This window comes from Colletotrichum fructicola (assembly GCF_000319635.2).
Source record: "Colletotrichum fructicola Nara gc5 chromosome Unknown KSG_Nara_v1_contig06, whole genome shotgun sequence".
Lineage (NCBI taxonomy): Eukaryota > Fungi > Ascomycota > Sordariomycetes > Glomerellales > Glomerellaceae > Colletotrichum > Colletotrichum fructicola.
In genome coordinates, this window is record NW_027094056.1 from 2337306 (window position 1) to 2362158 (window position 24853).

General features: G+C 55.3%; 6 protein-coding genes across 6 annotated transcripts; 3 read left to right on the forward strand and 3 right to left on the reverse strand.

The window, feature by feature from the left end:
• Nucleotides 1–510: 510 nt before the first annotated feature.
• On the forward strand, nucleotides 511–1370 carry vma-4 (V-type proton ATPase subunit E; the record flags this gene model as incomplete). Its single annotated transcript, XM_032019880.1, has 3 exons — nucleotides 511–540; nucleotides 645–1153; nucleotides 1220–1370. 3 exons carry the CDS (start codon nucleotides 511–513, stop codon nucleotides 1368–1370), a joined length of 690 nt encoding a protein of 229 aa, XP_031892736.1.
• A 198-nt stretch (nucleotides 1371–1568) lies between these two features.
• CGGC5_v010931 (uncharacterized protein) lies at nucleotides 1569–4109 on the reverse strand (the record flags this gene model as incomplete). Its single annotated transcript, XM_032019869.2, has 2 exons — nucleotides 1569–2219; nucleotides 2268–4109. The coding sequence occupies 2 exons, from the start codon at nucleotides 4107–4109 to the stop codon at nucleotides 1569–1571; spliced, it is 2493 nt and encodes an 830-aa protein (XP_031892737.2).
• A 7529-nt stretch (nucleotides 4110–11638) lies between these two features.
• Nucleotides 11639–16297, forward strand: DNF1 (Phospholipid-transporting ATPase DNF1; the record flags this gene model as incomplete). The annotated part of the gene is made up of 4 exons (XM_032019858.1): nucleotides 11639–12064; nucleotides 12128–15303; nucleotides 15355–15893; nucleotides 15954–16297. 4 exons carry the CDS (start codon nucleotides 11639–11641, stop codon nucleotides 16295–16297), a joined length of 4485 nt encoding a protein of 1494 aa, XP_031892730.1.
• Nucleotides 16298–17579: 1282 nt separating this feature from the next.
• On the forward strand, nucleotides 17580–19522 carry CGGC5_v010933 (putative aldehyde dehydrogenase-like protein; the record flags this gene model as incomplete). The annotated part of the gene is made up of 3 exons (XM_032019847.1): nucleotides 17580–17641; nucleotides 17714–17876; nucleotides 17936–19522. 3 exons carry the CDS (start codon nucleotides 17580–17582, stop codon nucleotides 19520–19522), a joined length of 1812 nt encoding a protein of 603 aa, XP_031892731.1.
• Nucleotides 19523–20016: 494 nt separating this feature from the next.
• drh-9-0 (ATP-dependent RNA helicase ded1) lies at nucleotides 20017–22032 on the reverse strand (the record flags this gene model as incomplete). The annotated part of the gene is made up of 5 exons (XM_032019836.1): nucleotides 20017–20417; nucleotides 20470–20964; nucleotides 21018–21455; nucleotides 21509–21702; nucleotides 21749–22032. 5 exons carry the CDS (start codon nucleotides 22030–22032, stop codon nucleotides 20017–20019), a joined length of 1812 nt encoding a protein of 603 aa, XP_031892728.1.
• A 1423-nt stretch (nucleotides 22033–23455) lies between these two features.
• IPI1 (Pre-rRNA-processing protein IPI1) lies at nucleotides 23456–24784 on the reverse strand (the record flags this gene model as incomplete). Its single annotated transcript, XM_032019825.2, has 3 exons — nucleotides 23456–23627; nucleotides 23689–24656; nucleotides 24737–24784. 3 exons carry the CDS (start codon nucleotides 24782–24784, stop codon nucleotides 23456–23458), a joined length of 1188 nt encoding a protein of 395 aa, XP_031892729.2.
• Nucleotides 24785–24853: the final 69 nt, after the last annotated feature.

The following is a 24853-nucleotide window of genomic DNA, read 5'->3' on the forward strand; positions in this document are numbered from 1 at the left end:
GGGGCTGCTTCAGAGAGGTGTCCAGTCAAGAAGGCCCTGCGTGATGTCACTGGCCCTGACTGATGAGAAGTGAGGCTGGTGCAGCAGAGCGAGCACCTCGCGCACAGACCAGTTCGGTCTGTGGCATCCAAAGTGGAGCAACTGTTCCACTGGTGCAGCAGCAGCTGTGAGCCAGTCAGACAGGTGCCCGTGGTGTCCGCCAGCTGTGGCTGTTCCCTACTGCCTGCCTGCGGTAGCGGTAGCGGTTCCTGTCCTGGGCTTGGAGCTGGGCCGGCGCCGAACGTCCAGTGATGCTTGCTGCTGCGGCTTGGAGCATCGACACTCGTCAACAACAGCTTCATCCAACCCACGACCCTTCTCCATCCCGCACCCCATCCGCCCTCCCCCCACGACCTCGACGGCTTCTTCAGCTTCATCCCGACCTTCCCGCGATCCCGAATCGCATCCTCTCCTCCTCGTTCCCGATAACCTAATCGAAGAAAGTCGCTCAACACCCCCCAAACCGCCAACATGTCGCACGCACCGTTGACCGACGACCAAGTAAGCTCCCCTCGTCCTCTCTCTATGGCCCAACGACAGCGCCCCCTCTGAACGCATCCGTCAATCAAGGTCAAATGCTGATGCGATGGCTCACCCCCAAATAGGTCGGTCAGGAGCTCCGCAAGATGACGGCCTTCATCAAGCAGGAGGCGATGGAAAAGGCCCGCGAGATCGAGATCAAGGCCAACGAGGAGTTCGCAATCGAAAAGTCCAAGCTCGTCCGCCAGGAGACGGACGCCATCGACACCCAGTACGAGAAGAAGTTCAAGCAGGCCCAGATGTCGCTGCAGATCACCCGCTCCACCGTCACCAACAAGACCCGTCTCAAGGTCCTCGGCGCCCGCCAGGAGCTCCTCGACGACATCTTTGAGGATGCCCGCAAGAAGCTCGCCGCCGCCACTAAGGACAAGGCCAAGTACCAGGGCATCCTCAAGAACCTCGTCCTCGAGGGCCTCTACGCCCTCAACGAGCCCGAGGTCCAGATCCGCGCGCGGAAAGCCGACTATGACGCCGTCAAGAAGGCCATCGAGGAGGCGACCAAGGAGTACAAGAAGGAGGTTGGCAAGGACACCGCGGCCAAGATTGACGAGTCCGAGCCCCTGCCTGCGGAAAGGTATGTCACATACGCACGCGATTGTGGTGGAATCTTATCTGACAGCATCACTAACGCTATCAACAGCGCCGGAGGAATCTTCATCATTGGTGGACAAGGAAAGATCGAAATCAACAACACATTCGAGGAGCGTCTAAACCTTCTCCAGGACACCTCTTTGCCCGCCGTGCGACAGACTCTGTTTGGAAAGAACCCCAACCGCAGATTCACCGACTAAAGTAACCAAACCCCTTTCCGAAATGCGCCCTGCAACCCTCCCTTCAGCCCCTCCTTGGGCTGGATAAACCATTGCTGCATGAAGGACTCCTGACGCCTCCTGTTTGAAACCTTCCTGTGGTGTATCTTAGATGCTGTATGATCGTGGCCAACCATTGGCGTATTAGGTAGTTGTCGTTATACTACAATTGCATTATCATTACCCTAATGCACTCACGAACGTCTCGTCGGCGTCCGAAGATTCTTCTTTCGTGACCTCTTTGTTCTTACGACCGTGCACAAACTTCTTCATAAAGTCTTGCTGTCTCCTCTTCTTGGCTGAAGATGGCCCCTGATCCCCAAAGATGCTCTGTGTTGGTGGGGGCCTAGTGCGAACAGAGTATGACAGGCGTTGTCCGACCCATTCAAGTACGCTCTTCGCCTCCGTACGAGTCAAGTTAGCCGCGCCCGTGTCATTGATGCCGCGCCAAATAGCTTTAAGACGCTGAGCCAGGTCATCTATCTCGGCGTTGAAGTTCTTCTCATGTTCTCGGTCATCCTTGTTCGAAGTGAAGGAGCCGTCGTCCACCGCCATGTCCAGGAGCAAGACCTGCGCCTTGAGGTCGGCGTAGTCGGTCTTGCGGCTGAGTTGGAAATCGCTGTCCTTGACCCGGGCGATGACGAGGCGGAGGGACATGGTAGTGTCTGGGTGCTGGTCGGCAAGCGCGGCGTCCCGGAGGAAGAACGAGACAGCCAAGCGTCTTCGAAGCTCATGTAGCTTTGACGAGGTGACCGGCATGCATGTGAGCGGGAGAATCCGCAGTGAAGCCTTGTCAAATCCATGATAGAGACTTGAGCAAATCTCAGTGCACTATGCAATGTTAACATGGTAAACTCCGTGTTCAGGAGGCTCACTTACGAATTCGTTCCAGACGCCATCTTGAACATTGTCCACCAGTTCGGCCAAGGCAAGTTGATGTGCCATCAGCACGTCCGGGTTCTCGATGACCATCTTATCAGCCGCCATACGTAGAAGCATATTGACTGCGTACGCGATGGTATCATGCCGAAGATATCGAGCTATATTATGAAGCCACTCCAGGCATGACTGGAGAGGTTTCCAATCTCGCTCTTCGTAAATGTCTCGAATTTCGCGAACTGGCTGCAGCGTTTCATCTCCTATATGATCCGCAGCACCCAGTTGACGAAAAACCTCTGACAATTGTTTAGGCGTGATTAGACGTCTAACTTGTTTCTTGTTGGCAGCGGCAAGCCTGCAGTATTCCTCTCTCAGGACGCCAACCTTTTCGACATTCACCATGTTCAGAACCCAGAGGTAGAGCTGATCAGGAAGGCCGATAGACGCCGCCAGACTGGTAGGCATCCCAGACATGATGTGTCGATCTCGTGTTCCTGCCTTTTCGAGGAACGACCAGGACCCCTTGGCGCTCTTTTTTGGGAAGGGCAGAGGAGTCTGAGCATCAACCTCCTTGAAGAAGTACCATCTGGTCTTGGAGCCCGATGTGTTGGTTCGCTCCATCGCCTTCATCGCTTTGTCTGCGTCTTCCTCGGTCTTGACGCCGGCGATCTCAATCAGCTTCTGGCGAGACTTGCTAGGGCTCGCGTCCACCATGATCTCGTCCTTGACCTCAACCTTTGGCGCCCGCTTGGGGCTGTCGAACTTGACGTCGTGTCTTCTTGAGTGTGCATCCAACGTCTTGAAGTCAAACTTATGCTTCGGCTGAATTGTCAAAGGCGACTTGTGAACCATAATCGCCCTCCTTTTGGCGCGCGGCGTGCCGCATGGATCTGCCCCTGGTTTCCTCGGGCCCAACATGTCGAGATCTGGCAGAGAACAGTCCGAGAACGAGTCATCGTCATCCTCGTCATCTGAGCCCTTGATCACTGCGTCCCTGTCCAGGGCAGTACGCTTTCTTGCTGTCGACGGGGAAACTGGCTCACTTGGAGAGCTGGGAAGGTCAGGCAACGATGGGAGGCTGCTAGGAGTGTCGTTGCCTGCCGCCTGTCCTGTCTGGCCGCGTCTGGGCGTGCCGAGCAGGTCGTTCCTCTTCAAAGATGATAACGAAGGTAGGTCGGCAGCAAGTGCCTCAGGTGGGCTCACGCTTGTAGGCTTTTTGCTTCCCGAAAATAATAGTCGTTTTGGTGTCGTCGCCTCAACGTCAGAAGACTGACCTGGCGTGGAGGGCGCAGAACTGAACCGGACTTTCCGCGCCGAGCCAGTGGCCCGTCCGGAGGGCGGCATATTCGAGTCCTTTGTTCCCGAACTCCTACGTCCGGGTGTGCGAAGCGAGGACTTCTGCGGTGGGAAGAGTGAGGATGTGGTGCGAATTTCAGATAATGAAGTCGAAGTGTGAAGACTGGCTGCTGCTGACGCTTTTGGAGCAGGCTGGGGCGGTGACACGCTGACCGTGATTGAATCGCCCGAGTGATCAGCTGGCGGCTTCGAATTCTCGTCCTGGACCATGGACGCCCGTTTGCGTTTGCCTTGCGTCTGCCTTGGCGATGGCGCCTGCTTCACATCTCGAACTTGAGTGCTGGATAATGCGGTCGGCGGAAGTTCAGCGCCTGGGGACGAGGCCGGGGATGCAGAAGAAGCACCGGTGGCCCCGGTCTCTTGTGACGAAGTCAAGGTGTTTTGTGTCTTCTTGACAGCTGGTCTCGCACCGAAGAAACTCCTAATATCTCGGTTACCGTTTGTTGCGCCGGCAGCCTGGCCGCTGCTTCCCTTGGGACGTGCCATATCGGAGGTTACACCGACAGACAGATAAGCACAACGCTGCGGGAACCACTGATGATTTCAGAACGAGACAGACGAGGTGTACGGTGTATAATGCGACGATGTTGATGAGCTCAGTCACATGATTGCGCATGAAGCCGGTGCAGATGGAATAGGACGTCGGTGTAAGGTCCGACGCGTAGGAGGCCGTTTTCGCGTCGGTCGCCAAATGGCGGACCATTTTAGTGGGGAACCACTTAAGCCCGCGCGCTTTCCCATCTTCTCGCCCTTGCTTATGTCATCACACTGTTACGAGCAGGAGCCTTTCTTTGATATGGCGCAAATAGAATTCCGATGGGCATTGGGTTTCTGGGGAGAACTCGGTGGCGTAGTAATTGATTGAAAGCATGACAGGTCGTTGAATGGCGAAGAGAAACATTCCTATGGAATTCGCAGGTGGTCTCTTTGTGGCAGCCTCAGCGCGTTTCAACATGTGGTGAGATGCGACATGGATGCTCCTCCAAAAGGCGATTACAACATTCCCCCAAATGAACGACAACTGCGCCTGACACCTGCCAGCAGGCATCAAGCCGTTGTAAGAAGGCAAGCGCCGCCTGCTCCATGCACGCTGGCTTGATATATGTCTACCGGTAAGGAAATTTGCCAACGGTGATGACTCGACTCGGCATGTCGTTGTCAGACGAACAGATTTGGCTGGCCCTTTCGGTGTCCGCAACGGCGGAGTCATCTCGGCATGCGAAATGCGACTACGGAACCACCGGCGACGGATGCCAAAATCTCGGAGATCTGATACAAATCGAGGACCATGACCGCAGAGAAAGGACGGCACGAACGGAAGCGGGCTGCTGAGCTTTCCATACTCCCGGTCCCCCTCCAAAAGGCACGCGGCCAAGAGAAGATGCCCGACGATTGCCAGCAGCCGCGAACCGTTGGAGACCGATGCTCTTCAGATTTTCGGTTTCAGGGGTCGGAAGGTGTCCGGAATAGGGGACATCGTGGTCACGGTGGTCGCAGTGCATGACGGCGCAGTTTGGGACTTCCCTGGGCGGCTCTGGGAAAGTATGGATGGCCTGGGAGTTTGTCTACGGCGTAGTTCTCGTCCCTTGTCTCCGCCCTCTTGCTGCACATGATGATGGAAGGTCACGGCCTGGAGACTGCGCTGGCCCAGACTTGCCCAGGCGCTCGGGACACTCCCAAAGCCACGCCGAGTTTGTCATCGGACCAAATTTTTGCTCAAGGAACCCTTTCGCAGAAACGGCGGTCCGGGTCAGAGGTGCATCGATGAACCTGTTCCAGGACCTTGGGCCGCGATCAAAGCGATCATCCCAGAAGGTTAATTCGACCCGTGTGTCCCGTGTAAGCCGCCCAGCCCAACCTCCTGCTACTTCGAAGACCTCAGGTTTGGGGATGGGCATACTTCTCTCTCTGCACCATCGGCGAGCGTAGGGCAAGCCAGTGGCGTGGGCTCCCCAACTCAGGGCCACATCCTGCCTTCCCGCCTCCCATCCGGTGTCCTCCGTCTGTTTCTTGCGGGAGGGGCATGGCTAAGTTCGAGTTGCCCTCTGGATTGGATGAGACCAACCAATCTGGCGGGCGTGGAGGAATGTGAGCGTTGGGTCAGATTGGTTCCGCGTTTGAGTCTGAGTCGCACGAAATCCCCGGCGCAAATTTCGTGTAACAAGACGCGACTTGGAAGAATTCCAGAGCGAGAGCCCAGGAAGCAGAGTAGACAAGCAGAGCAACCGCCATCAGTAAGAGCCACCTGTCATATGTTTGGCATCTGGTCTGTCGCGTGCCGTCCGTTTTGTGCGTCGTTCCTCATGGATCTCATGGAAGGCCTGCAGCGATGAAGGGCTCGGCGTGTGAGGTCTAATCTCTCCTCATCCCCCACCCTCCTCTTCGTCCTCGGCGCGCAATGAGCTCCGTATGCGCCGTGGAAGCATGCCGCAAACTCGCCAGAAGAGCTGCAAGAAAAGCTGGCTGCATCCCCTGCAAAGGCCCGCCATTCCCCGTCCTACCTCCGAATGGGCATGTCGTAAGCCCCGAATGCCCGTCCGCATTTCCCTCCACTATTCCTCCATAGTCCAATTGCGATGTAGTAGCACGCTGATTGCCAGTGGGCGCCCCTTGACTCGGAGGCTTGACGACTCCTACGGTGGAGCCTCCCTCGCAGATGGACTCGACTGAATGGCCAGACTGCGTGTTGATGGGCAGAGGGGAGATTTGGAGCTAACCTGCTGGCAATGCTGGCCGGCCCGGGTTTGGCATGACCCTGGGCCTGGGGGCAACAAGGTCGGGTGGTTTTTTACGGCGCAGTGACCGTACCTACGCCCCAGTGATTGGAAAGGAAGAAAAGAAGAACGCAGGGGACACCCCTAGACGATGACAACCGTTGCCGAGGCCGACGACGACGGTGGCCCCTGGTTGCGGTGAGCAGTTCATTCAAGCATTGCTCTTCTTTTCCCGTCGCAAAAGGAGAACACGGACAGATCTGTGAGCAAAGGTCATCCCAGAAGTGGCTGCCAAGAGCAAGCGTGAGGAGGGAAGGTTGGCCCTGCCGAGGTGCGCTGAGTGACTGACTGAGTGTGTATTGTACAGAGTAGCGGCTGTAGATTTGTTTCAAGCTGCCCTTCCCGTGTGGCTAGGACGGTTGAGTGGAGGGGGGGAGGGAGGGGGGATCTGGATAGGATCGCCTCATCGCGGGTCGCTTTGCCATCTCTTTCAGCCTCAGAATCAGATTGCTCAGATTGCGCCAACGGAGGATTACAAGCAGATGTTGCAATGCGATTGTGTGTCTGACTTTTTATGTCTTGTTATGCTATTATGCTGCAGCCTCACACGGCCCCAAGCTGTTTCCCCCCTCCCATTGCGCCGGTAGAGGAGGTGGTCTGGCCGTGAGCGTTGCTTCTGTAACTTGACACAGCAGACCAAAGAAAGCTTGGCTCAGGTGAGGAACCGGCTTGGTCGACCGCGCATCTCAATCCCGCACGCCCAACAGGCCCTAGTGGCACAGGCGCAAAGATTCGCGATCTTGTCCGGGCGCCGTGGGTACGATGCAACCCTGAGACCCGTTTCTCTTTCCCACTTGGAACCATCAAGGGCCAACGGATGGAGCCTCTTGGTCGCTTGCTATTTGAGGTTCAATCGAATTTCAAGAAACGGAGCGGAGTCCACAGCGAGAAGTTGCGAAGAGAGAGGCTGGAGTTGGCCATCGGCCATCGGTGGCTCATCAAAAGGCGCCGGGTTTCGTGCTCCGCCAGTCATCAAGACAAGACTTGGGTGCCACTTTGCGACTCTGGGGTGGGAAAAGACTCGCTCACCTCTCGCGGGTTCCCCTGGCTGACACATGCTTGGCCAATTTCTCCTTTGGGGGGGCCAAGTATGGGTCGTTATTTAACACCAGCTTCTCCAATGTTTGGCGAGGCCCAGCGAGGGCCCGCGTGTGCGCCTGCGTCTTGCGTCTGGAACCATTCCTCCCCCCCTTTCCTGCGTGTGTAAGGGCCATATGGGTTGGGACGGACGATGGATGGGCATTGGAAGGGGGTCAGGATGACGACGATTGCTTCCCGTAATAAACACGGTTCGAGGCTCAGCCTCAATCTTCAGATCAGCAAGCAGCACGGCGTGCAACGCAGGAGTGGACAACTGTAACGCAACAGCTGGGTTTGGGTGTATCCCGGACCGCTGGCTCGCCGCGGGCCACTGCGACGGTCAGGTTCGACAAGTTGCCGCCTAGAGGTCGGGATTCGCCTGGGACGAGGAGGAATGAAAAGGGAACCCCGTCCCAAGGTGCCAGTCGGCAGTGTTGTAGTTGTCGCTCTGGTTTGCAGCAGTACGGCGTACTAGAGGAGAGATCTGCCTCGTGGTGGGCAGTATGTAATGTTGTTGCTATGTAGCACACGGTTGGGCTGGGTCAGTAAGCAGAGGTTAGGCTATGCTAATCCATCCGCCAATTGATCGCGTGCATGCATACTCTTGTGCTCTCCGTGCCTAAAAGGCTCTTGCATCCATCTTTGAATTATTCGGCGGCCGGAAAGGGAGAAAGATAGGTAAAGGTTGTGCAATGCAGACCACGGCAGCCGAGACCCAGGAGCAGGATGCAGGGCAACGCATCGCCGCTTGCAGAAACGCATTCATACACCTACGATGCGAGGGCGGCTTCGGTGCGCTTAGTAGAAATCCGCTCCTGCACCTTGGTCCTGAGTCCTCGGGGCGGTCTTGTCGCAGATATTTGAATTGGTTTTTGGTTCGGATCCGGATCGGCTGGGTTAGCGCGTTGATGATGTTCTCCGGAGATAGCAGTAAGCACATAGGATGTACCTGGCTTGTATTCCTTTCCGCTGACTTGCCGCAACGAGCAGGAACATGGAAAAGTGCTGATGTGAGCAACCACTGGTCCAACAACGGTAGTTGGGCAGAATGTCGCTCAACCGTTAGGCAAAACGGAGGAGGCAGTGATTGTTCCATGTCATGTTACTCTCCTCATCGTCGGCTTGCGATACGTCGGGGGTGGGTATTGACTGACGAGACGATGCGCCGGACTGCGTTGATTGGTTTTAACAGTAAGACCTTGCATTGCAAGCTCGGGGCCACGGCCACGGTCCGCTCAGTGCTGGTTTGGTCCGGTGTTGCTTCGCTCCTAGCGTTTTGCTTGAAGCTGCCGATGAGCCATTGTCCGTCACCAGCTCAGCAAGCAGAGGCAGAGGCAGAAGCAGAAATCCGTGGTGCTTGATTATAAAGCAGCTGAGTAGCAAGGTTGTAGGCGACCGACAGGGATCGTTGCGGCGAGATGAAGAAGCCGGAGATTTGGCGGCGGTGATTGGTCGGGACAGCTCGACGACTGGGGTGCAGAGGGCAAGGTACTGTACATACATACTGCGCGGTACAGACGAAGACCAAGACCACCGGATGTCGCTTTGCCTTTCTTTTCTTGTTTCTCATGCACAACTCACATTATCAAGTGGCTGCGACAGTTTGAAAGGCAAGGGATCTAGGCGTGAATCCAGGAAAAGGCAAGAGAAGGGTCGTGGAAAGTAAGGTAAGGTAGCATGGGAATCTCTGGAGCCCGATGCTAGTTTATTGCGACGGGAAAAGACAGATATACTCCCGTCGGTATCCATGGCATTATCGAAATCAAGGCGTTCCGTCCCCCCCAAGCGATACGATGTTGTAGACGAGCACATCCAGTTTCCACCTCGAGCCAGACTAGAACAAAAAGCCTTGGGATCTCCAGCGACTCAAGCGAGCTCAGAAGGGTCCAGCCATAGCAAGATCCTGGTTTGACTTGGTGGTGTTCTGCTGTCACCGTGGTAGCGAAAATGAGGCACTTCTCACGGCGCAATCGCATCCCTCCCCTCCCCCCGGCGCCCCCATGACAGGACAGGGTCGTGGGTTGATTACCAATTGCGCACATCCGTCATCCACCTCAGACCGCACTGCAGACTCAGAGCGGTGACTTGGGGACTCTGGGAGCGACCGCCAGTCCGACTACCCTACACGCTAGCGCTCTGCAAGCTGCGTGCTGCAGGCGATTTGCCAGGGTTCATGGCGGTTTCTGGGCGGGTTGGCGGGCACGTCGTGCTTGTCAAGTCAAATTTGATCTGTTCGGCGAGACAACTAAGGGATGGGCGGGATGGATCATGGGGATGGGATGCGCACTTCACCTACCTGCCCTCAGTATTAGCGCTGTACAACCACCTCCCCTAAAAGTCCAAGGTCGGACGTGGAGTCTTGCTAGTCCCCGGGCCATCCGGGCGGGCGGCCACTCCACGACCGTCGTCGCTGCGTATCCCCGATGTACCTGGCATAACCATCTTGCAGCGCGGAGGCGGGTTGATCGCGAACGAGTGACAGCCAGTGACTTTCGCATTGCATCATCCTCCGTCCCATCTGGGATATTTTCCCTCCCGGAGCAGCAGGAACGCTACTGCTTGCTGCGATGGATTCCATCCATTGTTACCGTGACCACTTAGCACCTCACCACCACCAGCTGTTTCTCTCACACTCTGCTCTTCCTGAGGTGCATCTACAACACTCCATCTGCGGGACTGAAAAGCAGGACGAGGAAAAAAAAAAAAAAAAAAAAAAAAAAAAAGGTGTGAGAGAGGTGGGAGCTCGCCCGGCCGACGCGGCACTGCGGGCTTTGCGGACACTACGGGCACGCGCTTCGGTTGCATCTCGCGCTCCTTTCTCCAGTCTTTCTCTCAGCCATTGTCCTCTCATCGGCTCTGATTGACTGGTTCTACCCTACCTGCGTTGCCTACAGCACGCAGGACGGAAGCCGCTGCTCGGCCTCGCCCTTGTCAGACTCCCGTCCCCCGATGAACCTATTCCTATTCCCTCGTCGGTCATCCTCCTCCCTTTCCCCATCCTGTGCCGGCCTCCCTCTCTCCCGGACTTAGTGAGCGAGATGTGGTCCCCTCCCTACGAATCTTCCATGATACACTGTCTCTCCGTAACTCGTAAGACTCTGCTGGAAACGTGGACGGTGGACCTCAGGTGTCTGCCACGAGTCCACGATGAGCCGGACAGCCTCGTAGAGAGGGATGGGAAGAAAAAGCACCGCCGAGCCAGAGACAGTTCATAGGTAGGCAGACAGGAACCAATTTACAAGACAGGTACCTGATCTGAGGTGCTCAAGGACCGTACCTGGTTAGGGTGTTTCTGCTACAGACTGCCACCTAACGGTAGGGCGAGATACTTCCACCGCCACACTCCTTCCAAGTACCCTGCTTTTCTCCTAGGTAGATAGCTGCACGATACGTACCGCTTGCCAACTACCTAAGGTACCGCAACTCCCGTCCCGCTTCCTTCCCCCTTGCCAAGTGTACTGCGTGTGTGCGTGGGTGTCTAAAAAGTAGTGTGTGTAGGTACCTTATGTATGCCTGCGCCTTAAGTAAGAGCGAGATACCCATATGTATCTCCTTGGCGCATTTTATCCAGCCTTGGATAACTTTCATCCTCTCACCCCAAGCACCGCCCAACCGCTGCACACTGCTGCTCCTCCTCTGTACGCCGTTCTGTAAAGGGTGACTCGGGGTACATACCTCATCCCCCCCTCCCCTCTCCCCCCCCAGCATAACACCGCTCCCAGTCCCTCCCCCCAGTACCCAGCACACACCCCCTCTCAGCGGGTTTTTGGGTAACGCTGTCATCAAACACCGCGACAGCGCCTCCCGGCCCCTTCTGCCAAAATAATTCTTGCCCCCTTCCGACCACTCCCTTCCAATTCTGCTACTCCCTCGCACGAACCACGCTCTCTTCAACCAACACCACAACACCCAACCTCGGACGGACAACGACGACGACGTTACGCTGAACATCCACGGTCACTCGTTTTCCTCTCACAACGTCCTAGGCATCATCAACCGTATTTAATTTCGCCCTTCGAACTGCAGTCAACCCGATCTGGACTGCCGCACCATCACCGAGTCCCCCCTCCCCAATCGGGACCAACATTGCCGCCGGACGAGGCCATCCTGGAGGACAACTCGGGTTGATCGGGCTTCTCGCCCGCACACAACGAGGCCACGATGGCATCCGTCAACGGCGAAGCCGGTCCTCCTCCGCCCGATCCCGAGAATCCCACCCTGCGCACGAGATGGGCTACTCGCAAAATGACGATCAAGAGCAGTAGCAAGAAGAGGCTCTCTCTAATGAACCGCGCCCACCACAAGAAGAAGAACAGTGAAAAGAGTCGCAGCTCAGGCGGCGGCGACTCGCTACAGACAGATCACACGGCTGCCGAGCAGGACGACGGCCATGGCGGTCGTAAATTATTCTTCAACCTCCCTTTGCCCCCGGAACTCAAGGATGAGGAGGGCCATCCCTCACAGCACTTCACGAGGAACAAGATTCGCACCGCAAAGTATACACCCCTAAGCTTTGTTCCGAAAAACTTGTGGTTCCAGTTCCAAAACATTGCCAACGTGTTTTTCCTTTTCCTCGTTATCTTGGTGGTAAGTCAGATTCGAGGCTCTCTCCTCTTTTGTGTCCGCTGAACCGTTTCCAACCTCTTCTAGTTCTTCCCCATCTTCGGAGGTGAAAATCCAGGCCTCAGCGCGGTGCCCTTGATTTTCATCGTCACCGTTACTGCAATCAAAGATGCAATTGAAGACTACCGTCGAACCGCACTCGATATCGAGCTCAATAACGCTCCCGTCCACCGTCTGCGAGGATGGGACAACGTCAACGTGGAGGAGGACAACATTTCTCTGTGGCGACGCATCAAGAAGGCCAATTCTCGTTTCTTCGGCATGATCTGGCACACTATCGAGAGTCTCTGGTCCAAGAAGGCGAGGGAGGAAATGGCGAGACGGAGAGCCCCGCAAGCATCAGCAGACGCGCCACGACCATCGATCGAAACCCACGCACCACGCGATTCCTACCACTCACCCAGATCCGCCCGGGATTCCTTCGTTTCTGCTAGGGAGGACATCCAAATGACGCCTGTTCCTTCTCCTCAGCCGCGCCAAAATCTCGACGTACCGAAGCCCGAGGACCATCTTCGAGCGAGGGAGATGATGCAACGCAAGGGCGATGTTTTGAACCGTAATCTGCCCACCAAGGGCGAAGCTCGATTCCACAAGGACGCTTGGAAGGACCTCAGGGTCGGAGATTTCGTGAGAATTTACAACGATGATGAACTTCCCGCCGACATCATCGTTTTGTCAACCTCGGACCCCGACGGAGCCTGTTACGTGGAGACCAAAAACCTCGATGGAGAGACCAACCTCAAGGTTCGACAGGCACTTCGCTGCGGCAAGTCGCTCAAGCACGCGCGCGACTGTGAACGGGCCCAATTCTGGATCGAGAGCGAGCCTCCTCAACCTAACCTTTACAAGTACAACGGTGCTATCAGATGGCATCAGACCTTCGATGGTGACTCGGAACCCGAGCTCATGACCGAGCCCATGACCATTGACAACATGCTTCTTCGCGGTTGCAATCTGAGAAACACCGAATGGGCCCTCGGCGTCGTCGTTTTCACGGGACACGACACCAAGATTATGATCAATTCTGGCATTACGCCCAGTAAGCGCCCCAGAATTGCGCGCGAGATGAACTTCAACGTCATTTGCAACTTCGGCATCTTGTTCCTCTTGTGTTTGTTGTCGGCCCTTATCAATGGTGCCGCTTGGGCAAAGACCGACGCTTCTTTGTATTTCTTCGACTTCGGATCCATTGGAGGCAGTGCGCCCATGTCTGGCTTCATTACCTTCTTCGCCGCCATCATTGTGTTCCAGAACTTGATTCCTATCGCTCTCTACATCACCCTCGAAATCGTCCGACTACTCCAGGCTATCTTTATCTACAGCGACATCGAGATGTATTATGAGAAGCTCGACCAACCTTGCATTCCGAAGTCTTGGAATATTTCCGACGATGTTGGCCAGATCGAATACATCTTCTCGGACAAGACCGGCACGCTGACCCAGAATGTCATGGAATTCAAGAAGGCAACTATCAATGGCCAGCCATACGGAGAGGCGTACACGGAGGCACAGGCTGGAATGCAAAAACGATTGGGCGTGGATGTGGAAAAGCAGGCTGCTGAAGCTCGAGCCGAGATCGCGGACGCCAAAATCCGAGCTGTCGACGGTCTCCGGAACCTGCACGACAACCCGTACTTGCACGACGACGATGTTACGTTCATCGCTCCTGATTATGTTTCCGACCTGGCCGGCGACTCGGGAGAAGAGCAACAGATCGCCAACGAACACTTTATGCTCTGCCTCGCCCTTTGCCACACTGTCATCGCCGAAAAGGTACCCGGTTCACCTCCCAAGATGATTTTCAAGGCTCAGTCTCCCGATGAGGCCGCTCTGGTCGCCACGGCTCGCGACATGGGTTTCACCGTTTTGGGCAGTACCTCCGAGGGCATCAATCTCAACGTGATGGGCGTCGACCGTCACTACCCTATCCTTAACACCATCGAATTCAACTCGAGCAGAAAGCGAATGAGTGCCATTGTGCGCATGCCCGACGATCGCATTCTTCTCATCTGCAAGGGCGCGGACAGTATCATCTACTCGCGCCTCAAGCGAGGTGAGCAGCAAGAATTGCGCAAGATTACCGCTGAGCACCTTGAAATGTTCGCCCGCGAGGGTTTGCGGACGCTTTGCATTGCTCAGCGTGAGCTCACCGAGGATCAATATCAAAAGTGGCAAAAGGAGTACAACGCTGCGGCATCCGCTTTGGAGAACCGTGAAGAGAAGATGGAGGAGGTTGCCGACCAGCTTGAGCGCGATCTGACTTTGCTTGGAGGCACGGCTATCGAGGACAGATTACAAGACGGTGTTCCTGACACCATTGAACTGCTCGGCGATGCTGGTATCAAGCTGTGGGTTCTCACTGGCGACAAGGTCGAGACCGCTATCAACATCGGCTTCTCATGCAACCTCTTGAGCAACGACATGGAATTGATTCATCTCAAGGTTGAGGAGGATGAGACCGGCGAGACACCTGATCACCATTTCCTCGGTCAACTTGAACAGGAGCTCGACAAGTACCTGGAAGTCTTTGGCATGAAGGGCGATGACGACGATCTTGCCAAGGCGAAGAAGAACCACGAACCACCTGGCCCGACCCACGGTCTCGTCATCGACGGCTTCACGCTGAAGTGGGTTCTCCATGATGCCTTGAAGCAGAAATTCCTGCTTCTCTGCAAGCAATGCAGATCAGTCCTCTGCTGTCGTGTGAGTCCTGCCCAGAAGGCCGCCGTCGTCTCTATGGTGAAGCACGGCCTCAACGTCATGACACTGTCCATTGGAGACGGAGCCAACGACGTCGCCATGATCCAAGAGGCCGACGTAGGTGTTGGTATTGCTGGTGAAGAAGGTCGACAAGCCGTCATGTCATCGGACTACGCCATTGCCCAGTTCCGCTTCCTTCAACGCTTGGTTCTCGTCCACGGCCGTTGGTCGTACCGCCGCCTTGGAGAAACTGTCGCCAACTTCTTCTACAAGAACGTCGTGTGGGTTTTGGGTATCTTCTGGTACCAGATCTACTGCGACTTCGATGTTACGTACATCTACGAGTACACTTACATCCTCACCTTTAACCTTCTCTTCACCTCAGTTCCGGTCGTCATTATGGGTGTGTTGGATCAGGACGTTTCAGACAAGGTCTCTCTGGCAGTGCCTCAGCTCTACCGCCGAGGCATTGAGCGTTTGGAATGGACGCAGACCAAATTCTGGTAAGTCAAACCATGAGCGAGATAACTAATATGGTGCTAATAGGTTTGCAGGATGTACATGCTTGACGGCGTTTACCAATCTGTCATGGTTTTCTACATTCCGTACCTCACGGTGGTAGGCACCAGCTTCGTCACCAAGAACGGCTTGAACATCGAGGACCGGACAAGACTCGGCGCATATATCGCACACCCTGCCGTCGTCACAATCAACGCCTACACCATCATGAATACTTACCGTTGGGATTGGGTTATGATCCTTATCGTCGTCCTCAGTGACTTGATGATCTTCATCGTCACTGGTATCTACACCGCGACGGAGTCATCAATGTTCTTCTACCAGGCTGCCCCCCAGATCTATGCTCAGGCGTCCTTCTGGGCAGTCTTCTTCATCGTTCCCGTCATCTGCCTGTTCCCCCGATTCGCGATCAAGGCGATTCAGAAGGTCTACTTCCCTTACGACGTCGACATCATCCGTGAGCAAGAGCGGCAAGGCAAGTTCTCCCGTCTCACACAGGGAGACGAGGCAACGGTTGTTGGAGAAGAAGCGGCGAGCAAGACGCCGTCAAACTCGTCAGTTAGCTCGCGTAAGGGTAAGCACATACACTACGCCAGTGTGGATGAAGACAGAAGGCCAATCTATCCACCTTCAGTTGCGACACACACGACGCACAACCCACGGAGTCAAAACGGAAGCGACGGGACCAACTACACGGGTCATCGGCAGTCCATGGACATGGTGCAAACGCAATCGCTCGATATGACACCACCGATGCGGCCCTCATTCGATCGAGTACGCCCCTCCTACGATCGAGCCCGACCGTCCTACGACCGAATGCGATCTTCGATGGATCGCACCCGGGCGAGCTTCGAGGCGAGCAGCGACTTCACCTCGGCGGCTCGTCTCTCACGAATAGAGTCTAGCCAATCATACAGCGACCGATTCCATCCGAGACGGCTCAGAGGTCTGTCGTTGACAAAGAGCAACAACATATAGACACCTCGACTTGACAACCACCGACCGAAGTTACTCCTTGTATTATACCATCCACCATGCCCTTCCGAATAGGGCCTTGTTTCTTTGCTGTTTTGTTGATATCCCCCGATGCATCACGATCTGCATGAGCGATCTACGACGTTCCCACCGTCGCGTACCAGCGACACCCGATGCTTTCACCCCCACCCCAGCCTCTGCTCTTTCATTGGTTTCGCGGAATTCGTTTTCGGCTTTCTTTTTCTCATTCTGTAGGGTTTTCCTATGGCGACGGCGTTCAAAGGAGGGCAAAGGAAAGGAAGACTCGGATGGCATTGTTTTGTACGAGTTTGGTGTGCATCCTAGATTTGAGAGGGGGCGCCAGGAACCAGTCCGTTTGAAGGTGCTGGAGTCTCTCCTTAGGCCGGCCCCATGGCGTTTTGTCTGGGCGGGCCAAAGAAAGTGATGGCGCACAGCTCCAGCTGCTGACGCCTTTTGTACATACGCACGCAAACTGGAGGAGGAGGAGGAAAAAGAAGCGAAAAACACATAATACCTCAGGGGTAGCTTGGAGATGAGCAGCGGACAGAAGCCAGCCATTATTTGAATCGTTAAAACAGGATATTTCCAAAGAAGCCTATTCCCATGTGACGACCTCAAACACAGCCGCTTTGACTTGGTCTCGGCCTCGAATAAGGGTATAAAATCATTTTCGGGCCAATTTCGGAAGCAGCCATAACATCAATGCAACACCCATTACAGATCGTAATCAAATGCAGCCTTGTTGTAGGTAGCGATATTTGTTTTCTCTGCCTCCTGCAGGCCTTATCTTCCCCGTAGTTATCTCCGCCCTGCCTGCTTCGGTGCGCGAAGAGCATTTACACTTCAGGGCTCTCCAGCAACTTGGAAAAACGCTCCCTCCTTATTATCAATCCAGTCTCGTGTTTCTTCTTTCCTACTCGTGGTGTTACAAACCGCCAGTAAACGTGGTTCCCCCGCACACCGCACGCAGGTACGATGCTGAGATGCGGTACCCCTGCACCGAACGCCATGCCCCTGCAAAATCATATCCACATCAGCGGGGGCCCTGGACCGGGGCAAGCTCCCCCGAGCTCTGCTGATTTTTGGCCAAGAACATCCGATGCGGCGGCGTTCATTCAGGGTCCGCCAGTACCACCAATATTTTGGCTGTCTGCTACGGAGTAGCTACCTTGGCCAACCGCCACTTCAACACCGCGCGGGCTACTTTCACAAGCATCGTCGACAAGACTCCAATTGGTGACCATTGGCACAGTTCAACGCCAATATGGACCCGGAGATTTGGGACCAGGTCGCTGAGAGGCTCAACTGGTTCGTCGAAGCTATGCCGTACGCTACCGCCCGCCAAATGGCGCCACTTTCTGCTCAACGCACCCGCTGACTTGAACACTTTGTTTGCAGACCCGGCGCGCCTCAATATGCCTTCGCGGCACTCGCAATTGCCTTTAGCATTTGGCTCCTACAGCTGGCTAAGTTCTGGAACGAGGACAAGGCAATCGTCTACAGTGTCGATCCACCCAAGCTTCCCGAGAAGCATACAATCGTCGAGGAGACGAACATCAAGGTACGCGGGTACTCCACGCTTTGAGCGCGCCTGAACATGGCTGATAATGGTTTTTACAGGTCTCCGGAACCACTGCAATTCAATGTTACGCCCCGGCCACTGGCCAGTTCCTCGGCTTCGTCAACCCCTCAACACCTGCTGCGATAGACCGCGCCGTCGATGCCGCCCATGCGGCCCAGGCCAAATGGAAGCACACCTCCTTCCGCGAGCGCCGCCGCGTTCTGCGTTCCATGCTCCGGCACGTCCTCGATAACCAGGAGGCCATCTGCCGCGCCGCCTGCCTTGATTCTGGCAAGACCATGGTTGACGCCCAGTTGGGCGAGATTCTGGTCACCGTCGAGAAGCTTACATGGACGCTGAACCACGGCGAGAAGGCGCTCACCCCTGAGCGGAGGCCCACAAACCTCTTGATGGCGTACAAGCGCAATGAGGTGCGGTACGAGCCTCTCGGTGTTGTCGGTGCGCTTGTGAGCTGGAACTATCCTTTCCACAACCTCATCGGACCCATCATCTCCAGCATCTTTGCGGGTAACGGCGTTTTGGTCAAAGTGTCTGAGCAGACAGCATGGAGCTCGCAATACTTCACCAGCATTGCCAGAGGTGCCCTCGTTGCCCATGGACATGATCCTGCCCTGGTTCAGACCGTGGCGTGCTGGCCCAACAACGCGGATCACATCACGTCCCACCCCAAGATCTCGCACATCACCTTCATCGGCTCTCGTCCCGTGTGTCTCAAGGTTGCTGCCTCTGCCGCCAAGTCTCTCACTCCGGTCATCGCAGAGCTGGGTGGCAAGGATCCGTCGATCGTTCTCGACTCTGCTGCAAAGGACTTGAAGCGTATTGTTGAGATTCTTATGCGCGGCACCTTCCAGGCCTCTGGGCAGAACTGCATTGGCATCGAACGTATCATTGCTACCCCTAAACTCTATGAACAACTCGTCGCTACTCTCGCCCCCAAAGTCCAAGCCCTCCGCCTCGGCCCCACAGCGGATGTCGGCGCCATGGTCTCGGATGCTTCCTTCACCCGGCTAGAGTCCCTCGTCGACAACGCCGTTAAGCAAGGCGCTCGTCTCCTCGCCGGCGGCAAACGACACGTCCATCCCGAACACCCCAAGGGCCATTACTTCACCCCTACTCTCCTCGTCGACGTCACTCCCGACATGGAAATTGCCAACGAGGAGTGCTTCGGTCCCGTCATGACAATTATGCGCACGCCTGGTCCTGACGCGGAGTCCATTCTCTCGGTTGCCAATGCTCCCGACTTCGGCCTTGGTGCCTCGATCTTTGGCGGTGACAACGACCCCGTCCTCCGCACCGTTGTCGACGGCCTGAAGACGGGCATGGTGGCCATTAACGACTTTGGCGCGACCTATGCCGTCCAGCTTCCTTTTGGTGGCGTCGGCGGTTCCGGCTACGGACGTTTCGCCGGTGAAGAGGGCCTGCGGGGTCTCTGCAACGTCAAGAGTATCTGCGCAGACCGCTTCGGCTGGATGGGTGTCCGCACCGCCATCCCAACCCCCGTCAAGTATCCAGTGCCGGACCAGGAGCGGAGCTGGAGGTTCACGAGGGGCGTCGTCGGCGTGGGATACGCTATCGGTCTTGTTGGCAAGATCAAGGGTCTGTTGGACATTATGAAGAATGCTTGATTTACAGTACAGGAGTGGAGACGTATGATTCACGATTCTTAGAGCATCTTAGACAGACGGTAGATAGACGCATATTAATATGGCGAGAGGCGGCGAAAAGCATATTCTAATACCTGGTAATCAAAAGCTGTTTGGTCTGTTCGAATCCTCGCTCTGTCTCATCTTACGTGACTGTGCCTTTCCAGGTGGTGTCCTCACAAATTCCTGTCGTGGATCTAGGTATACGGTCGCATCATAGGTGTGGCGTAGACGTCGGTTCAATAGAATCTAGGAGCCGTAGTTGTTCTCAAGCTTGGACAACTTGTAACAGGACCATCATTGCAGACATATCACCAAAGCCAACAGTCAGAACATGCGCGAGAGAATTATGATTAGTTGCCTCCAAACCCTATTCCTTTTGGCCGTCTAAAAATCCACCAAAGCATTCCGAATAGTCTGTGGGCAAGCTACCTTCAAATCCTCTAAACTTCCGAACCGAAATGTCCAAACACCAATCACCAGCCATCGCCACCGGCAGACGCACCCGAGGCGGGAGCCTCGGTCGTCTGGTTACCGCCAGCATCATCGCCGCCGCCACCCCAGCCGCCAGCATCACCGCCAGCATCGCCGCCAGCATCACCACCCCAGTCACCGCCAGCGTCACCACCAGCCTCGTCACCGCCCCAGCCGCCACCACCGAGGTGAGCAATGCCAGCCTCCTCAGGGTCGAAGTCCGACTCGGTCTCGAACTTCAGGTTCTCAAGACCCTTGCCAGTGGGCTTGAAAGGCTCCAGGAACTCGGGAATATCCTGCTTGGTCTCCATGAGGGTACGGACCAGAACGCTGGCAATGGGCTCATCACGCTCGGTGTAGAAGGATGTAGCAATGCCACGCTGACCCATGCGACCAGTGCGACCTGGATGTTCTGTCAGTATACAATAGGCCATACTAGTCAGAGTGTGTCTTACCGATGCGGTGAGTATACTCCTCGATGCCACCATGGTCCATGCTAGGCAGGTCGTAGTTGATGACATGCTTGACATTCTTCACGTCAATTCCACGAGCGCTGATGCCAGTGGCGATGAGAATGGGAGCCTTGCCCGCACGGAACGCACGCATAGAAGCCTCACGCTCCAGCTGGGTACGGTCGCTGTGCATGGAGGTGCACGGGAAGCCCATGTTGAAGAGGTAGTCGTCAAGCTCGTCAGCGGTACGCTTGCTGTTCACGAAGATGATGGTGCGGCAGGCAGCGAGAGACTCAATCTGCTCCTTCAACTTCGATTTTTTGTCGAAAGGAGCCACCTCGATCACGCGCTGAAGGATGTTGGTGTGAGTGCTGCCGATACGACCAACGCTGATGCGGACACTGGAGGAGGTGCTGAGATGCTCCCTCGCAAGGTCACGAAGAGCCTTGGGGAAGGTGGCGGAGAACAGCATGTACTTGATGTTCCCCTCCTGCTGCTCTGTGGAAAGAGTCAAACTTTGGTCTATTAAATAAGATCAGGGCGAGACTTACCACCACCGGTCATGATGACGTCGAACTCCTCACGCCAGTCATCTTGAAGTATCTCATCAGCCTCGTCGAATACCATGTAGCGCAGGCGGCGCAGAGAAAGGACGTCGGGGCGCTGGATGAAGTCGCAAAGGCGACCAGGAGACGCGATGAGGACGTCGCAGCCCTTTCCAAGCTGCTGAATCTGGTCACGAATGGGGCCACCACCGTAAGCGACGCAAGGACGAAGCATGGTGCGGTAGCACAGCTTGCGGGCCTCGTTGAAGATCTGAATGGCAAGCTCACGAGTAGGGCAGACCACGACAACCAAAGGCTCGGCGCGAACAGAAGCCTCGCCCAGCTGAAGCGAGGCAGGGTTGGGACGCGGAGCGGCCAACTTCTTCGCCTTGCCCATGAGCTTGTTGAGGATAGGGACCAAGTAGGCGGCGGTCTTGCCAGAGCCTGATCAGGGAGTCAGTGTGTGGAAGATACCATCATTAGGATAGAAAACTAACCAGTCTGCGCGACGGCAACGACATCGAGGCCCTTGTGGATGGCCGGGATCGTGTACTTCTGAATGGGAGTGGGGGCGTCGTAGCCACACAGGTTAATGTTCTCGAGCATGACCGGGTGAAGACCACCATCCTTGTAGGAAGCGATGGGGTTGACGCGAGTTTCGCCCTCCTGGTGAACCTCAACTTCGGAGATGCTATCAATGTCAGCTTCAATCTATGGCTTTTTGTAAGGATACTTACGCGGTAAAGTCAAGGCCGGAGTGGTCACGGCGAGTGGCCGGGTCACCAAAGAGCATGAGCTCAAGCTCGGGGTGCTGAGGACCGACCTCACCGTACTCCTCGTCCCACTCGTAGATGGCAGCATTGCCCTCCCAGTTGCCGTTCTCGATCGGGCCTGACTGGGCCATCTCCTCGTAGTTGTACGTCTCGGGCTTAGACCACTCCTTACCCTCGGCGTCAAGGGCGACAGGCTTCTCAGAGGCGGCAGGCAGCGCCGCCTCCATCTCACCGACGGAGAAAGACATGGCGATGGAGTTGCTAAAAGAAGTAGGAGTTAGCAGTGGGAATCAAAGCAAAGGTGTCTGGTTTTTGAACCTACCAAGGTCGAGTGATGGTCAAGAACGCGGTGAAGGGCGACTGATCTGATGATCGCAGGCAAGACTGGACGAGATCCTTCCGGCTGGATGATTTTTGTTAGCCGAGGAAGGATAGAACGCTCACAAAAAAATTTGAGGATGAAATTGTTGAGGAGAAAACCGAAAAGGCTGGGTGAGAAAGGGAAAAAGGATTGAAGCAGCTTCCGCGGACAAGTAAGTGGGAAGGAAAAGGGCAGGGCAGAGTGCTGTCGGATGGAAGCGAGGCGAAAATATCCAGCCGACCGAACTCGAGTCTGTGATTTTGGAGGAAAGAACGCGCCCCAACGAAGCGCAAGGAAAGTGAGGTGTGCTTGGGTAGGAAGGAGGGATAAGGGGGGTTGAGGGAACCCAGGAAAGGTCTGCAGGAGGAAAGAGGCATGACCTGCGAAACGAGAAGCATCCAAGCCAAGGATCACGAAGTGACGCTTTTGATCTGATGAAGACAAGATGGACGAAGACGTGATGATGGCGATGGTGATGGTGATCTGAAGATATGGGGGTAACCTACCTCTCGTGATGCTTGACGACGTTGTTGAAGACAGGCAAATCTTCTGATGTGAACCTCCCGTCTCGAAAGGCTGTGTTGTGTGGAGAGAAGAAAAGAGAAAGAAGTCTGAATCTTGGAGGAGGGAAGAAATTAAACCTCGGAGGGAAGAAGGGCGCGCGGCAAGGCGGGTGGCCCGAGGGTCGTCGCGTCGAGACAGGCAGGCAGGTAGACAGGCAGGCGGCAATCAACAGGGCAAGAGTGAAAGAGGGCAGAAGGGCAGTCGTCATGGGCGTCATGTGGAAGGAAGGGGACCCAGGGCATAGACACGACGTGGTCCTGCCTGAGGTAGGTGGTCTTGGTCGAGACCTGGCGTGAGAACTCGAGATCCAATGTCATCGGCTAGTTAGCCTCCTGAATCTGTACCACTGGATACGATCAGTCTACAAGCCAATCTCACATCTCTTGATAGCCTACGTCTTGGTCCACAACTACTGGGCTTGACGAGATCTTCTCGAACTCCTGAGGCTTGGAACTTTTCTAGAAGAGGGCTCAGGTCAAACCGAACTGCATGATGCATCTTGCCGTACCCAGCAGGCAGCCTGCATGTCACCACAGCAGAAAGAGACGAGAGGCTCTGTTTGACGACCAAAAAGAAAGACATTTAGTAGGGGTGGGCTGCTTCACTTTCAACAAAGCCCAGGGCAGACACATAGAAACATAGAAACGGAATTCTCACCGAGGTGAGCGGGTATCATTGATGTATCCATCCACATCTATCAAACGCTGTCTGTTCATAGGCGTATCTATAGGGTATCTTGTGGAAGCTTAGGTTGAGTCTCCAGCCTTCATCTTGGACCGCATGTGCGATAACACAGACTCCAACGTATGCGTACACACCTGCTTCGGACCATAAGCTGCTTGACACCTGGGGCCAAACTGTCGCTCTAAGGAGTTGCTGAATGGCTGATGGTGTTCCACAATGACGACGGAATCTCTCCTGTTTGTAATCCTGACTTTAGGGAAGCCTTTCATCGGTCGGATGCTCCTATGCCCCTTACCATAAATCCAGCAAATCCTGAGGGTCAACGGCGGAAGTAGGCTCATATCCCTCCATATCCTCCTTCAATGATTTCTCCAAAGTGATGGCAGATCGACCACTCGCACCGCCCTCCTTCTTTGCCTGCTCAATACCGCGGCTGAAGGATTCCGAGAACCTCTTATGAAAAACACGCTGTCGAGACTCGCGATCGTTGTACATCTCCGCCTCTTCGTCTCTACGAGTCCCGAATAGGTTCAGATACGCAAATGGATTTGGTGCCCGTGGGATGCGGTACATGTTGTCGTAGAGGGCGTTCGGGTTACTCGGCGCCGCAACCTCTGGCTTGAGCCCTGCCTTGAGAAACCTCGCTAGCACTCCAACCTGCCTTGCGTGCGATTGCGAGTCTTTAGATCTCAGGCCGGTCTTTGGCGCACTCGTCCACCCCGTACTCGACTTTACGGACCATCCCATCAGCGCGCAGAAGCTGTTGAGCGTCTTGACCCAGCCGCCGGGACAGCTGACGGTCTCGTCCTCCGCAACATCAAGAAGCCACTCCAATACTGACAGGGAATCGTTACTGATGTCGGCAGAAAGATGCGTCATGCCGGCGCGAATGTACATGATGCACTTTTCGGCGTGATGCCTGACTTCGGTTTCTGGGAGTTCACGGAAGAGCTTGAGTAGTTGACTGCGGACGGGACCTGAGGCGTCAGAGATGAGGGGCAGGAGTTTGCCGAGGATGGTGGCGGTGCCGACGGGGTTGTTGCCAAAGCCCACCTGGCTCGTGAGATGTGCCAGCGCTTCTTTTCGCACCTTGTCTGATCTTGAGGTAGATGCGAGGGAGAGGTGGTGTTTGAATTGTGTTCCGACGTCAGGGGCTTCTTCTGCGAGGGACTGCTGGCCCATCACAATGGACTTGGCCTTGAAGCTGGTGTCTGTGAAGTTGGCCGGCTTGGCCTTGGTCTTGCCGACCTTGAACTTTGGTTTCTATACCATGCTGTCAGTAACGCTTCAGAGCCATGACGGGGTTGAAGGTGGTCCATCCACGCCTCATTGGATTCTCATACCGCAAAGTCCTTGGCCTTTTGGTTCTTTTTCCTCGTGCTGGAACCCATGGTGGCTGTGTATGTAAGTAATTAAAGACTAATGAAATATTTCGGTGATGATGTCGCCTTCGGTCAAGC